This window comes from Mesoplodon mirus, assembly GCF_964341445.2.
Source record: "Mesoplodon mirus genome assembly, chromosome: 6".
Taxonomy (NCBI): Eukaryota; Metazoa; Chordata; class Mammalia; order Artiodactyla; family Ziphiidae; genus Mesoplodon; species Mesoplodon mirus.
The window spans coordinates 136,043,163-136,057,439 of NC_138982.1; the positions used below are offsets into that span (position 1 = coordinate 136,043,163).

At 43.7% G+C, this 14,277-nt stretch overlaps 1 protein-coding gene across 1 annotated transcript in view; it reads left to right on the forward strand.

The window, feature by feature from the left end:
- Positions 1 to 14,277, forward strand: part of ITSN1 (intersectin 1) — a 244,597-nt gene that overhangs the window by 180,149 nt on the left and 50,171 nt on the right. Inside the window, exons 25-29 of the mRNA XM_082625531.1 lie at positions 1,122 to 1,288; positions 4,634 to 4,679; positions 7,021 to 7,142; positions 10,739 to 10,856; positions 12,541 to 12,732. Coding sequence (XP_082481657.1) covers positions 1,122 to 1,288; positions 4,634 to 4,679; positions 7,021 to 7,142; positions 10,739 to 10,856; positions 12,541 to 12,732 — 645 coding nt within the window. The remainder of the gene's footprint in view (positions 1 to 1,121; positions 1,289 to 4,633; positions 4,680 to 7,020; positions 7,143 to 10,738; positions 10,857 to 12,540; positions 12,733 to 14,277) is intronic.

Here is a 14,277-nt window from a genome sequence, read left to right on the forward strand (position 1 = left end):
TGATGTTTTTTTGTGTTGTTTTGTTTTGATTTGTTTTGTCGTTTTGGGGGGGAGCTTTTTGCTTTTTGTTTTTTAAAAAATACACAAAGGCCTAGGATAAAATGGACAAAAAGTGGAAATAAGAAACGTATGTTCATCTTTCGGAAATCTTTTATTCTCTACCTAGTGTAGTGTCTAGAATTTTGTGCCAAGTAATCTTTCTGAGAGTGTGACTTGGTTTCTAAGCCTTAGTAAAGTCAGCTGTTTATAATTCAAAAGAAAAACTTCCTCTGGAATGCACATCCTTCACATTCAAGACAGTAAAGAACATTAATTCTTGTCCTTTACGACGAAATTACATGAATAATCAAATGTAAGAAACTGTGATTTGTCTTTTCCACTTGTTCAGAAAGGCGTGATTATTTTCTGGGATTGGGTAGACACTACTTTTATCAGCAGTCCACTCTACCTGTTTATACTTGAATGACAAGTAGGTGTCTGTTTTTAACTAAAGAATATATATTTTCAATTTTGTGTTCTAACGACTTCCTGCCATCTGTGTATATGGCACAATAGGACTTAAATTTTCACTGAGGCACTTGAATAATGAAAAACATGTCTTATTTAATTTACATAAAGGATATACCACGTCTAAAAGGTTTCTAAAATGGTGACTTGGTACCTTCAAAAGTGAATTACAGATATTTGATGAGCTCCCCAAGGAGCCTGCATGTCAGTGCATCTAACCCAGTGCTCAGCATGACCTAGGTACTCAGTAAATGTTAGCTAAAAGTGAACGTGAAAACCATTTTCATGTAAAAAGAAACCATGGTGTTAAATCGGAGATCACTCTCAGTACTGGTGTTGGTGGACATGCAGTTGGGTTTTTTTTGTTGTTGTTCCTGGTCCTGGGTCTTCACAGGTATTGTCTCCCCTGCTGCAGTTATTGAATTTTTATGTGCAATCGGGGAATTTGGAGCCCAGGGGGTTCTGCAACTCTGCATTTTATCAGTGACTAGCCTTTCTCTTGAATGGACCTTATCCTAATAATTTCCTTATTCATAAACTTGCTTTTGCAAAGTTGTCTGGGATTTCTGTAAACAATCAAGCTCTCTCCGTATCTCAATATTTCTCCCCACCAGAATTTATTGCCATGTACACTTACGAGAGTTCTGAGCAAGGCGATTTAACCTTTCAGCAAGGGGATGTGATTTTGGTTACCAAGAAAGATGGTGACTGGTGGACAGGAACAGTGGGCGACAAGTCCGGAGTCTTCCCTTCTAACTATGTGAGGCTTAAAGATTCAGAGGTAAACCCACATTAACTGTTTCCTCTCCCTTTCTGTGCAGCGATTCTCTTTTCAGGGAGTCATGATGTTTGCCGGTGGAACATCATTGTTGGGTTTTGCTAAGTTCTGGAATGTGACAGCAAATACAGTGTGACCTGTAATGGTTTGAAATTGTCTATTGGTGCCGCAGGGTCAGCCTTGGCTTCCCAGAAGCAGAAGAACCCCCCGGGGCTCAGTAGAGGCTGCTCGTAATGAGGCTGGCCTGCATCAGCTGGGATAATACTCAGGATTCATCTCTGTTCCTGAATGTACATGACTTAGGATTCGGAGTAAATACTCTAGATTAAGTCTTCAGGGTCACTGATTTGAGAAACCTCAAGAAAGATACACAGCAATATCTTGCCCATGTAAACAAAAGTATTTTGGTGATACTGGCCCCGGAATATTGGGCAATAGAGAGTTTTTAGAATTTGTATTTTTGCCTACACAGTAGGAAGACACAAGAGCTAAGAAATTGGTACACTTTGGCTAGAACTTCGTATCTCCGTTGATCAGAGACTGAATTTATTTATTTATTTATTTATTTATTTATTTATTTATTTATTTATTTGTGGTACGCAGGCCTCTCACTATTGTGGCCTCTCCCATTGCGGAGCACAGGCTCCGGACGCGCAGGCTCAGCGGCCATGGCTCACAGGCCCAGCCGCTCTGCGGCACGTGGGATCTTCCCGGACCGGGGCACGAACCCATGTCCCCTGCATCGGCAGGCAGACTCTCAACCACTGCGCTACCAGGGAAGCCTCCGAGACTGAATTTATTTTAAATGCTGTTATCCTTACAAATTGGAAGTGGCTTCCCATTGCTGTTAATGGGACCCTAAAAATTCAGTTGCATGAAGTGGCCTTGAGATAGCACAAGATTAATGAAATGGTGGTCTGGGCCTACTAGAGTATGGGAGCCCATCTCGTAGTGGCCAATTTCAAGTTAGTGGGAATTTCAGGTTATAGATGTAGTCATTTAACAGACCCATAGCTGCCTGGGGAGCGAAGCTGGCCCTGGTGATAAGCTATGGTAGTTCCTCCATGTCAGCCTTCTCACCTTCCCTGCAGTTCCTAGGAATAGTTTTATTTGCTGGTTGTTTTTTTTTTTTTTAAGGAATGTCATTGTTGTTTTGGGAGTTTTTTGTTTGTTTTCCCTTGCTTTGGTCTTGAGAGCAGCTTGCTGAAATTCCCCTGGAGGGATTTGCATAAGTGTTTTACCCTTGGAGAATTTGGCAGAAGCTGGAAAGAAAGTACTTCTTTTCCGTAGGACAGTCGTTGTATTGTCCTCTGCAGACCTGGAGAGGAGGGAAAATTCAACTCTTCTCCAGGCCAGCCAGTCATATCCCATAAGAACCATGGAGATATTTCAGGGGACTAGAGGGAAAACATTAAAAACTAAACTGGATTTCTGCTCCCATGCACAAAACCTCTTAAAATGGCTTTACCTTTGGGATCAGTTAAACACAAAAGCCATTACTTGTATTATATTTTAATACATGAGAGTTTTCTACCAAAAACCATCCAAAGTCAGTAAGGTTCAAAACATGCACTGTGACATTTTCTAAAGGTAAGTTGAGTTGTAAAGTGCTTTCTTAACCACAGCCTTAAATATCAGCCACAGAAGAACTAAAAGTGCTAAAGATTTTAGACAAACATTTAGCAACATTATTTCATAATGATGAAAAAATCAAAAAAGGCTGCTCTTTTATCCTACTTGGACATAGACGTCAATATTATAAGGCCATATCCCGCCAAGCTGAAAAACCAGACCCAGCTTCAGATACCAAAATTGACCCGCGGACAAGGGGGAGGTTGTCCTAAACCTGCTTCCCTCCTCTACACGAGCCGGGCTGGGGCACGTAGCCTGGATCCACTTTGCTGCTGCATTCTTAAGAAGCGCCAGGATGGAACCTGGCCATCTGGCTCCGTCTCAGCTTAAGTGCTGGCTATGGTGTTTAAAAGGGAGCCCATTGAAGCTGCTTGAATTCTATCACTGGGTTGCTAATTGCTTTGTTCTTTTTATGGAATAGAGAGTATATTTAAGCCTGTACTGGGAAAGTAACTGGTCATTTGGAATCTTGTATCATTAGCGTTCCTTCATTTTGATATGCAGCCCATAAAAATTGCAAGGAAGATGGGTATTGTATAACTTCGTTAATACGGAAGGCATAATCAGAGTAAACATTTTCATTCAAACTTTCCCTGCTAAATGGTTGTTGAATTTCAGTATAAATCTAGGTAGGGACAATGATAAGTTGTGTTCCTGGTAGACAATTACATATTTTTATGCTTAAAGTCACTCTCATTTAGTTAATTAAGCCTTTTGTTTTGTTCTGTTTTAATTGGAATACTTAATTTACTGGAAGATAGGGACACAAGAGTGAAAATTAATCTGGAATAAAGCGCTTTGCAAGGACAGATTACGGCCTGGCCCCTGTCCCAGCTGAGTCTCTGCTGGCTTGGCTTGCTCAACTGGTTTAAAATTCCATGAGTATCTATGAAGGAATTCAACCCCAGAGCACTTTTGAAACACTTAGTAGTTGGGGAAAAAAATGGTCTGCTTCTATGGGCTGTGTGTCCAGCATTACAAGAGAAATTTCAGTGTTTAAACAGTGTAAGGTTTGGGTGGAAAGGATATACAGGAGAGTGGCTGCCTCTTTGGATAATGGGATGGGGGAAGGGGTGTTTGAATTGCCACTGTACTGTTTTCCTTCTTTAAAAAAAAAAGAAAGCCCTAAAGCAAATGTACCAAAATATTAATATTTCCATGTATTGTTAATATTAGTATTAATTTAATTAAAATATTAATAATATTAATATTTCCACGTATTTAGTCTTTAGTATATGGAGACTATAATAGACATCCATTGCACTCATGGATGTCTATTATAGTCTCTGTACTTTTTTTATGTGTGAAGTGTTTAATAATTAACCATTTGGACATCAAGCATGAGCTTAGTGTTTAGGCTGTAGACTAACAGTCTTCCTGGCGGGGCAGCCCCTGTTTCACCTGACCCAGGGACAGGATGCGCCCATGTTATACACAGTCAATACCTGAGCCCTCTGGGGTCCTACAATGCCACATACTTTGCTAATTTTTCTCTTAAGAAGAGAGTAAAAGCTACCTGCTTCTAAAGTACTTATTTCGCCCCATGTTTTCCTTGATACAGATCGTAATGTCAGGAGATACAATGCTACTATGTTTCCCCAGAATGAAAAGGGGAATTCAGGGGCTCAAGCGGGTTTGTGTCATCATTAATCGTTTTTTAAGTTGCTTGACCAAAACTCTTCAGTATGCAAATGAGACCTTCTGCTCTGTTTTAAGGGCTCTGGAACTGCTGGGAAAACAGGGAGTTTAGGAAAAAAACCTGGTAAGTGACAAACCCTGATGCTTATTTTTCAATATTTTAAATGTAACTGGTAGTTGCTCCCAATCTTTGTTTATTGGGGCCAGAAGCCTTAAAAAAGAAAAGAAAAGACAAAAGAATCTGTCCGAAGAGTGGTTGGAGCAGATCCTTTCCTTGGAATCCATTAATAATGTATTTATAGATGGTTATGAAATATGGCTGTTGCCTCACACATGGAGAGTAGGGACATTACCAGACAGTGTTCTCTTGGGATGTGAAGAAATAATGCAGGCAAGCGGGTGGGAAGTTGTAATGCATGAACCTGTAGGATTTGGGGTCAGCAGCTGCTGAGTCCTCCTCTCGTTAGGTTCAGGAAGCCCTTGTTTGTTTCCTGGAAGCATACTGAGTCCCAGGACATAAATAATGAAGGAGATGAGAGAGCAACACGTATTATCAGAGTGCAAGTCCTGTTAATTTAGAAGCCATTGGGTGGTTTTCCTCAGGTACACGGTGAAGGTACAAAAATTACAGTCATCCCTCTGAACTCAAGAGTGTTTTAGTTTATTTAAACAAAATCACATATTCTATAAATAGAAGCCTGAAAGACAGAAGAAAGAAGCAGATGTGAAATCATACGGTTGTATGGCCTGTCTTCCTCTCTAGGTCATTTGAGCTTCTTTGCTATTACAGTCTTAAGAAATTACAGGTTGAAAGAGTCACCGCAGTGCTGACAGGGATGTGTGTACCTGTGTCTGGTGCTCAGCTACAAATGGGCTTACCTGGCAAGGAAAGGTGGGTTTTTAGGCCGTTGTAGGATTTTAGTCTGACTCAGATGTTGGACCACCCGGTCAAATGTCTGTTTTAACCAGGAGTATGCTACATTTTGAATTGTCATTCCAAAGGGTCCAGAGGGGCTTAACTTTGCACTGAAACCAGCGAGCTGCTCAAAAAAGCTGGAAAAAACAGAAAAGAGTGTCAGGGCAGGTCACTGGCTATGCAGGCCAGGTCCTTTGAGGAGCAGGAATATCAGGGGCCAAATAGGACACTAATTTGGATCTTTTCCACATGGAAAACTCGTGGAGTTTAGAGCTGGTCCTTGGCATGTTGGGGGAGAATTCTCATCCCCAGCACAGATTTCCCAGCTTGAGCTCTCAGTGGAGCCCGGGTATGTGTAAGCTGGGCTCTTTCTCGCTTCACCTGAGCTCTGGGATGCATCTGGCAGGGCCAGCCCGCACCGGGACGGCCTGGCACTCCTAGCATGGTGGCCGCTTATTACAGAACAGGGTCCTAGGGGGCTAATGTGCCTTCAGGGAAGCAGGAGCATGGGCCTTTCACCTCTTTCCTTCTGTCTGTCTGTCTTTAGTTCATTCCTTCTTTCTTCATCTCTTTCTTTCAAGAACAGTGATGATGGGGAGAGAGTAGAGAGGAATAGAACAATGTGTTCTGTCTTGCTTCTAGAAGTTCACAAGGCCATCACTGCGGATACACCAGCATTCAGTCAGAGGAGGATTTTGTCCTTTCGTAGTTGACCTCCTGTGCCAGGAGAAATGTACTTTTCAGAGCCTGGTCTGTGGTACTGCTGGAGTTTTTCCCATGAGACTGTTCACATTCAGGAAAAGTACAGAACTGTTTGCATTTTTTTTTTCTGTGCTGAATTGTTGTTTTGCATAAAACCCCTCCTCTTGACTGCAGGATCGTCCTCTAACTTGACATAAAAAGAAGTAAACTTACGTTGATGTGATTCCTACCTGATGTTCAGGGATCACCCTCAAAATGTGAGCCTCAAAGAAAATGATCTTGTGGGTGGAAGAGAGAGTCTAAAGAAAGTCGTAACATAGAAAGAAATTAGCTAGCGCACACTCCTGGTGGTTTCTGAAGAAAACAGATTTCTCTTTCTGCTGTACTTGGCAGGTGGAAAAGGTTCACTTGAGTTCCTTGATTCGCTCAACCATCCTTGACTGGACCATGTGCTAATTATAATCAGCCCTGTGTGAGGGCCGAGGGTAGTTGGGGGTGAATGAGGTCCAGCTGCGGCATCGGGGTGTTCTTGGGAATTGGGGCAGTGGGGGTAGGGTGCGGACGGTGGGGAGAGTGGGAGGTTGTGGAGGCAAGTTGGTCCGTTCTGAGAGATGAGGGGGTCCTCGAGCAGACTGGGCAGAACCGGAAGGCAAGCCCAGCTCCGGAATACTGCATTTGCCGTGTGGTCAAAGAAGGGCCACCGAGCCTTCTTCATTTAGTAGAAAACCGGCCCCGTACACCGGCCTTGACGATGTTGACCCGTGAACCTGGGAGGTGGCTGTGTCTTCTTAGGCTCTCCTTTTCCTGACTCTAATGGTGCACTGCCATGTTTGGTCTTGTTTTCCAGAAATTGCCCAGGTTATTGCTTCCTACACTGCTACCGGTCCCGAGCAGCTTACCCTGGCCCCTGGTCAGCTGATTTTGATCCGAAAAAAGAACCCAGGTGGATGGTGGGAAGGAGAGCTGCAAGTCAGTGTCTTTTCCATTTGTTTAAAATTCTCTGCCCAAATTTCAATATGCCAGATCTCAAAGGGACACCGTTTCATTGCAAAGTACAGATAACCCTGCACCACCTAAATCCTGCGTTTGTGTAGTGAGAGATGCCACGTTATCTGAATCCATTTGGTTCCTAAGCTTTGGGCAGCCAGGAACAGCCTTGTGAGAGCTAAGGATTCTTCTGAAGATGTATCTAAATCTGTTGGATTCTTGAGTTCACACAGTGAGGGTGGGATAGTGAGAATTCATGACGGAGTCATCCTTCCGTCACAGCGTTGTAGGAGCGGAGCTTTCCATCAGCGGTGCTGTGAGGTGTGGTACCAGAGTAGCCTTTGCATTCAAAGCCACATCTGTACGGCAAAACAGTTTTAGTCCTTGTGTGTGTGTGTGTGTGTGTGTGTGTCCCCATGTCCCCTCCATTCATCATTCTGTCAAGGCAGACCTTGGTCAGGAAGGCAAAGGTCTATGTTGTGGTGAGGTAAAGAAATACAGCACCTTTCTGTGCAGCTAATTAAAAACTAAAGTGCCGGAGAGGGAAGAGTGAGCTGGTGGACTGAAGAAATGTATCTTGGCTGGAATAGAAAGCACAGCCTGGGGTACCCAAAGGCAAAAGTTCCCCTGGGAGCTTGCTGGTGGGCAGCCATAAAAACCCTATCCAGCAGGGAGGACGAAATACGGTTTATTGGTTCAGGATTCCACTGGGGTCCTGGAATCCACCCCCCCTACCCCTTTTTTTTTCTTTTCTTTTCTTTTTTTTTTTTTTTTTTGCGGTATGCGGGCCTCTCACCGTTGTGGCCTCTCCCGTTGCGGAGCACAGGCTCCGGACGCGCAGGCTCAGTGGCCATGGCTCACGGGCCCAGCCGCTCCGTGGCATGTGGGATCTTCCCGGACCGGGGCACGAACCCGCATCCCCTGCATCGGCAGGCGGACTCTCAACCACTGCGCCACCAGGGAAGCCCCCTAATTTTTTTTTTTAGTGATTGATTTTTATGGCTGCATGGCTCACAGGATCTTAGTTCCCCGACCAGGGATTGAACCCAAGCCCTGGCAGTGAGAGCGCCAAGTCCTAACCACTGGACCGGCAGGGAATGCCCTCCACTCTCCCTTTTAATATGTCTCCTCCTTCACTGGGTAGGAGCAGGCCTTCCTCAGACCGGTGGGTCTCATTTCTTGTAGAGAGTTGTCACCTCATTGGCTTTCCCATCCATATGTGACTCTCCTGTTCTGAAGACTTAAGGGGTGTCCCCTTGACATACATACACTAATATGTAATAAAATAGATAACTAATAAGGACCTGCCGTATAGCACAGAGAACTCCACTTCGATGTACAGTAGAAACTAACACAACATTGTAAAACAGCTATACCCCAATAATAAAAATTTTTTTTAAAAAGGGGGTGTCCCCACTGGCCCTCCTCATCAGCCTGCTGGCCAAGACTCCCCTCAGATGCCCTCGTCCTCTTCCAGCACCCGTCTTACCGGTCTGACCTCTCACAGCGACATCTCTACTCCAGCCTCATTCGGTGATTTGCTCTCTTGAAAACAAGCAGCAACCCTCAGACCCCGGTGCCTCACTGCCTTTGCCCATAGCGCCTCCCCACAGGGTCATCTCCACCTCTCCCCCGTTCCTCAAAAGCCAGCCAAATCCCACTTCTTCCAGAAGCTTTCTATGACCATCCCACCAGAAGCGACATCTTCTTCCCGTGAACCGTGGTGGCCCCGATGCCTGCCCCACTCTTGGTATTCAGTGTTGACGTGGCTATTATTACTTCCATGCCTATTTCTTACTTCGTCTTGTAGGTTATCAGCTCTTTGAAGGCAGAAACCATATTTTTTCATCATCACCCTCCTTGTACCTTGCTCAAAAGAGAGTCCTGAGTGGCTCTTGCAGTCCACAATTGCCGTGCCCAGGGGGGGCTTCTGGTGCTTTCACCAGCCCTTCTCCCCTGTGGATACACAAATGAAGAAATTGCCAGTGAGCTCTGTGTTCCGCCCTTGTGAAGCTGCAGGGATGGGAGAAATGGTGGAGTCGTTGTGAGACCTACGGCAGTATATACTCAGTAGATTAACATGGGGGAGCTTTGAAAGGAGTGGCTTCAACCATTGGTGGATTAACTGTGGATTAGAACTTTAGTCCTTGAGCCAAGGGCATGAAATCTGTCAGACTCCAAGGAAAGTGAAATTTGATCGGCGTTCTAAAAGTAACCCAGAAGTATCCCTCTTGATAAACTGAATCAGATGAGAAGGCAGAGGTAAGATGGTGGGAAGTGTCCTTTTCTCTTAATTTTATTTCCTTATTTTGGGAATAGGTAATATAGTCACATGGTTTCACATGGTTTTAAAATTACAAGAGACTTCCCTGTCGGTCCAGTGGTTAAAACTCCACGCTTCCACTGCAGGGGGTGCGGGTACAATCCCTGGTCGGGGAGCTAAGATCCCACATGCTGCACGTCATGACCCCCCCGAAAATAAATAAATAAATAAATAGAAATTACGAAAGGGAATGCACATGTCTCCCTCCCACCCTGTCCCCAAAGGCAGCTGTTTTTATCAAAGCCTTGCTTCTAGAGGGCGTGTGTGTGTGTGTGTGTGTGTGTGTACACGTGCTGTAAGTTAAGTTCTCTGCTCCTGGTGATGTGCAGAAGGGTAGTTATAACACTTATCATCATCCCTAACTAGAGTCTTCATCTCATGGAATTGTGTCAGGAGTGCAAGTCTTGGTTCGCCAACTTCATTATAAGTTCCTCTGTGTCATATACTATCCCCTTCCAACAACTCCCAGCATGTAAACACTCAATGAATGGATTTTGTGTCGAATTAGATTAAAGTGAAGGAGGCAGGAATGGTGGTGGAAAATGTGGCTGATCCATCACATAAGCCTGATGGTTTTTTAAAACAAGGTGAAGTTTAGACTCCTTGTGTCCTCCATATATTGCGTGTATGTCATCTTGTATATGTACAGTTATTCTCCATAAGAAGATCGCAGATGTGACTGTGAATCTTGGCTTGCCACTGACTAGCCTGTAACCTTGAGATTGTCACTTAACTTTTCTGAGCCTTACTCTTTTTATCTGGGAACTAGGAATAGCAATAGTGGGAAACGGAAGTAGTAATAGTATTATCCTTCTGGAATTGTCGTGTAGGTAAATGCAGATAAGGTGCTTAGCACAGGCCTGGCTCATAAAAAGCACCCAGCACGTGTTGACTGCCATTATTATTATTCCTAAAATCCATATATAACATTGGCATAAACCATAATCTCTACATTACCTGAAAATGACAGCTGAGAGCTGTTAAATGAGCAGAGTTTTCCATCCTGTACATACTACATTGTACTCTGTGATCCACACAGTCCAGCCCATGCCAGAACATTCTAGGCTTTGCTGATTGATAGCTGCCACAATTTGAATTTTAGCTGGCATGTTTTCATTTTGTAATACAGTAATCCATAGATTGTACTATTGATGTCATTTGTTTTTCAGTTATATGTAAACTTGGTATAAGTGTAAAGTATAACATGAAAGAACATGAACCTTTGAAACATTTTAATGTAATTCTTTGTTATTAGGCACGTGGGAAAAAGCGCCAGATAGGCTGGTTCCCTGCTAACTACGTCAAACTTTTAAGCCCTGGGATGAGCAAAATCACTCCGACAGAGCCACCTAAGCCCGCAGCATTCCCAGCAGGTAAGCAGTTTATACTCTCTGCTCAGAAAATGGTCTATGCGTCATGGTAGCCTTTCCACTTAATTTTTTTAGCTTAGATTGTCTTTCACACTGGCTGTAAGCGCTTCTTGTACTTGCTGGGGCTGACACCCAGCTAATGTGATATGGAGTATGTTTTTCAAAAGGACCAAGTATCGAAGCAGCTTTGCTGTGCTGGGTACAACAGAGCCCTTGTTGGAACTGGCTTCCTAAAGGGGCCCTGAATGCTATGCCATTGAAGCCAGATTTTTCTCTTGATTTCCTTCCAGCTATTTAAATTGGAATTTGGGCTAGGGGGTGAGGGGACAAAAAGGGCCTCCTAAAAATAAATGGCCGGGGTCTAAATAGGTCAGGAGATTGAGCTGGGAGGCCCCAGGGCTCTGTTGGTTGTAATGTGCCGCTCAGTTGAGACAGAAATAGCTCCCCTGCGACATTTCCTGTGAACAGAGGGGCTGCGCTTAATGGACAGGATGTTATACACGCTCTCCTAAAGGGCTAAAACGGAACGGAGGGCTCCGCAGCTTAGACAGTTGGCTATTTTCTGATTGAAGAGACCAAATTAGATGCTTCGGTAATAGTTGAGATGGGCGAGGTTAGGGTAGCAGACTTCTGCTTTAGGTCTTTAAGCCATCTGTGCTTGGGTGGCACTTGTGGAAAATGCACAATTTTCATTCCAGTACCTTGTGGTTAAATGTCTATGCTGTACATCCCCAGCGAAATCAGATTAAAACCTGGCAGCCTTTGCAAGAAACGAAAGGACTGGCCAACACTGTGACTGGTTCCCAGCCACAGCTGGGCCCCTTTGCTTGAGCCATGGCCTCATGTGGGCAGAGGGGTGTGGTGCCAGCTGGATCTCCTCTCCCTTGGGGAGACCTGGCAGCGTCCCCTTCATCAGGTTGGTTAAAACCCGCAGAAATAGTTTGCTGAGGTGATTGAATTAGCTGGAGCATCTTTAAAGCCTAAGACCGTATAGAGGTTGGTTAGGAAAGATTAACTGGGGGTAAAACCTAACTAGGCAAACTTTATCTGAAGTGTAAAAATGCCAAGGAATAAAGGCAGTGTAACCTCCTATAGTTTTGAGGGAAAAATGAGAAAAAAATTGTTCTTGAATGTGGAAATTGTTTCTTTCTTTGAGAGAAAACTTTGAGACACAAAGGTACAGCAGAATAAAACACTGATTTTACTTTTCACTAAGAGTCGAACTTTTTGGAGGTCAGATGATAATTACCTTCCACCTTAAAAAAAAAAAAACAGACAAGAAATAAAGAGTAACAGTGAAGTCCCCATGATATGCAGCTGTGTGTGAAGTTGGGCCAGTGTTCAGAGTCAGCATTTTGAAGGAGTGCCACTGCACTCAAATCGAAATGATTCCCTGGAAGCTTTCAGTTATCACTGTACATTTTCTGCTGACAACTAAACGTGTAAAAGAGGAAGATATGATAGAAACTCGAGGCTTGGTCTGACATTTTTGCTGTCGTCTTGGTTTTCAATCCTCCGGCTTCCTCTACTGCCCCCACTACACAAAGCCCCTCAGAGCCCTCCACTTCCTTCTGTCCTCTTCGGAAAGGACACAGATGAGACACGAGAGTACCTAATACCCCCAGGTAGCCCGTCCCGCGAGCCGTGCAGGTGTGCCGCCGCCCCTCACCTGGCCTGTCTCCTGCAGTGTGCCAGGTGATCGGGATGTACGATTACACCGCGCAGAATGACGACGAGCTGGCCTTCAACAAGGGCCAGATCATCAACGTCCTCAACAAGGAGGACCCCGACTGGTGGAAAGGAGAAGTCCACGGGCAAGTGGGGCTCTTCCCGTCCAATTACGTGAAGCTGACCACAGACATGGACCCCAGCCAGCAATGTAAGTGCCCCGGTGCCTCGGTTGCCTCTCCTCTCTGGTATCTCATGGTGAAACATGCAGCATTGCTCTGATTCTGCTGAGCTTTGTTTGCAGAACTTAAAGCTAGACCATTGCTGCATTCGCAACAGTCTCTTTGAAGACCTTCTGTAATTCAAGACTTTATCTCGTGGGGTTTTTGTTTTTTGTTTCTTAAAAAAAAAATCATTCCTTCTGTAGCATGTCCCCTCCCTTCCCTCCCCCCTTTTTCCTTTTTTTTTTCTTTTTAATCATTTTGGCACCATGCTGTTTACATGCCTGACTCATTTTCCTAGCTTGAATTTTGCTCATTGTTTTGTTTTGCTTATGTGTTGTTTTCCTCCTTTTTCTAGGAATCATATGTTGTCCATCCCCCCCTCAGGCTTGAAAGTCCTCAAAGAGACCCACTATCCCATATCACTGCCCAGAGGGATGATGGGAGATGCAGCCTTGATCATGTGACTTCCAGCATGATCACCTACTGCCTTCTGAGTAGAAGAACTCACTGCAGAGCAGTTTACCTCATTTTACCTTAGTTGCATGTGATGGCAATGTTGAGTTATTACTTGCACAGATAGAAGCAAAAAAATTACAAAAATACACAGGGTAGTGGGTCCTTTTGTGGCTTTCCTAGTGACTCAAATTGACTTCCCCCCACCTTTGCACAGGTGCTTTCAATAGTTTTCAAATTATTTTAAAATAAATATCTTAGCCTTTTAATAAAAAAATAAACGAATTACTTCTTTGCTCTTTTGGTTTTGCAAAAAGACCCACTATCAAGGAATGCTGCATGTGTGATTAAAAAATGTTCCAAATGTCCATAAATCTGAGACTCGATGTATTTTTTTCATTTTGTCCAGTGTTACCAACTAAATTGTGTCGTTTGGGTTTTCGACCCCCTACTATAGAAGTACAGAGGAGTTCAGTATATCTGTTTTAAAGACGTGTAGAACAAGGCCAATTAAACAGAAGCTGTTTTGTGCTTGTTTGTGTGTATCAGATGTACCTTGTTGAGCATGTAATAATACATCCTGTACATAAGAAACTAGTTCTTTCCATGGCAAAAGCTATTATCTTGTATGATGCTCTAATCATATTACATTAATTTTATTTTGCACAGTGACCTTGTAGCCACATGAGAACGCACCTGTGTTTTTGTTCGGTCTCAGATTTATCTGGTTGAGTTGGTGTTTTCTGTTTTGGGTTTTTAATTTTGCGTGTTTTCATACCATAAATCCGTAGACACCACCACTGAGGTTGTTACGATCAACAATATCTGCAATCTCGCCTTAGTCTCTGTTACACCAAGTTTTATTCCAGTGACTTTTCATGGAATGACATATTTTGAACAAGTAATTTTCTTGACAAGAAAGAATGTATAGGAGTCTCCCTGAAATTAATTTCCAATGTTTACATTTTTTAACTAGACTGTGGAATTTCTACAGATTAATATGAAATGGAGCTCATGGTCCGTTGATGTGTTGGATATGTTGTAGCTAAAGCCATGTTTGTCTTTTAAACACTAGTTGG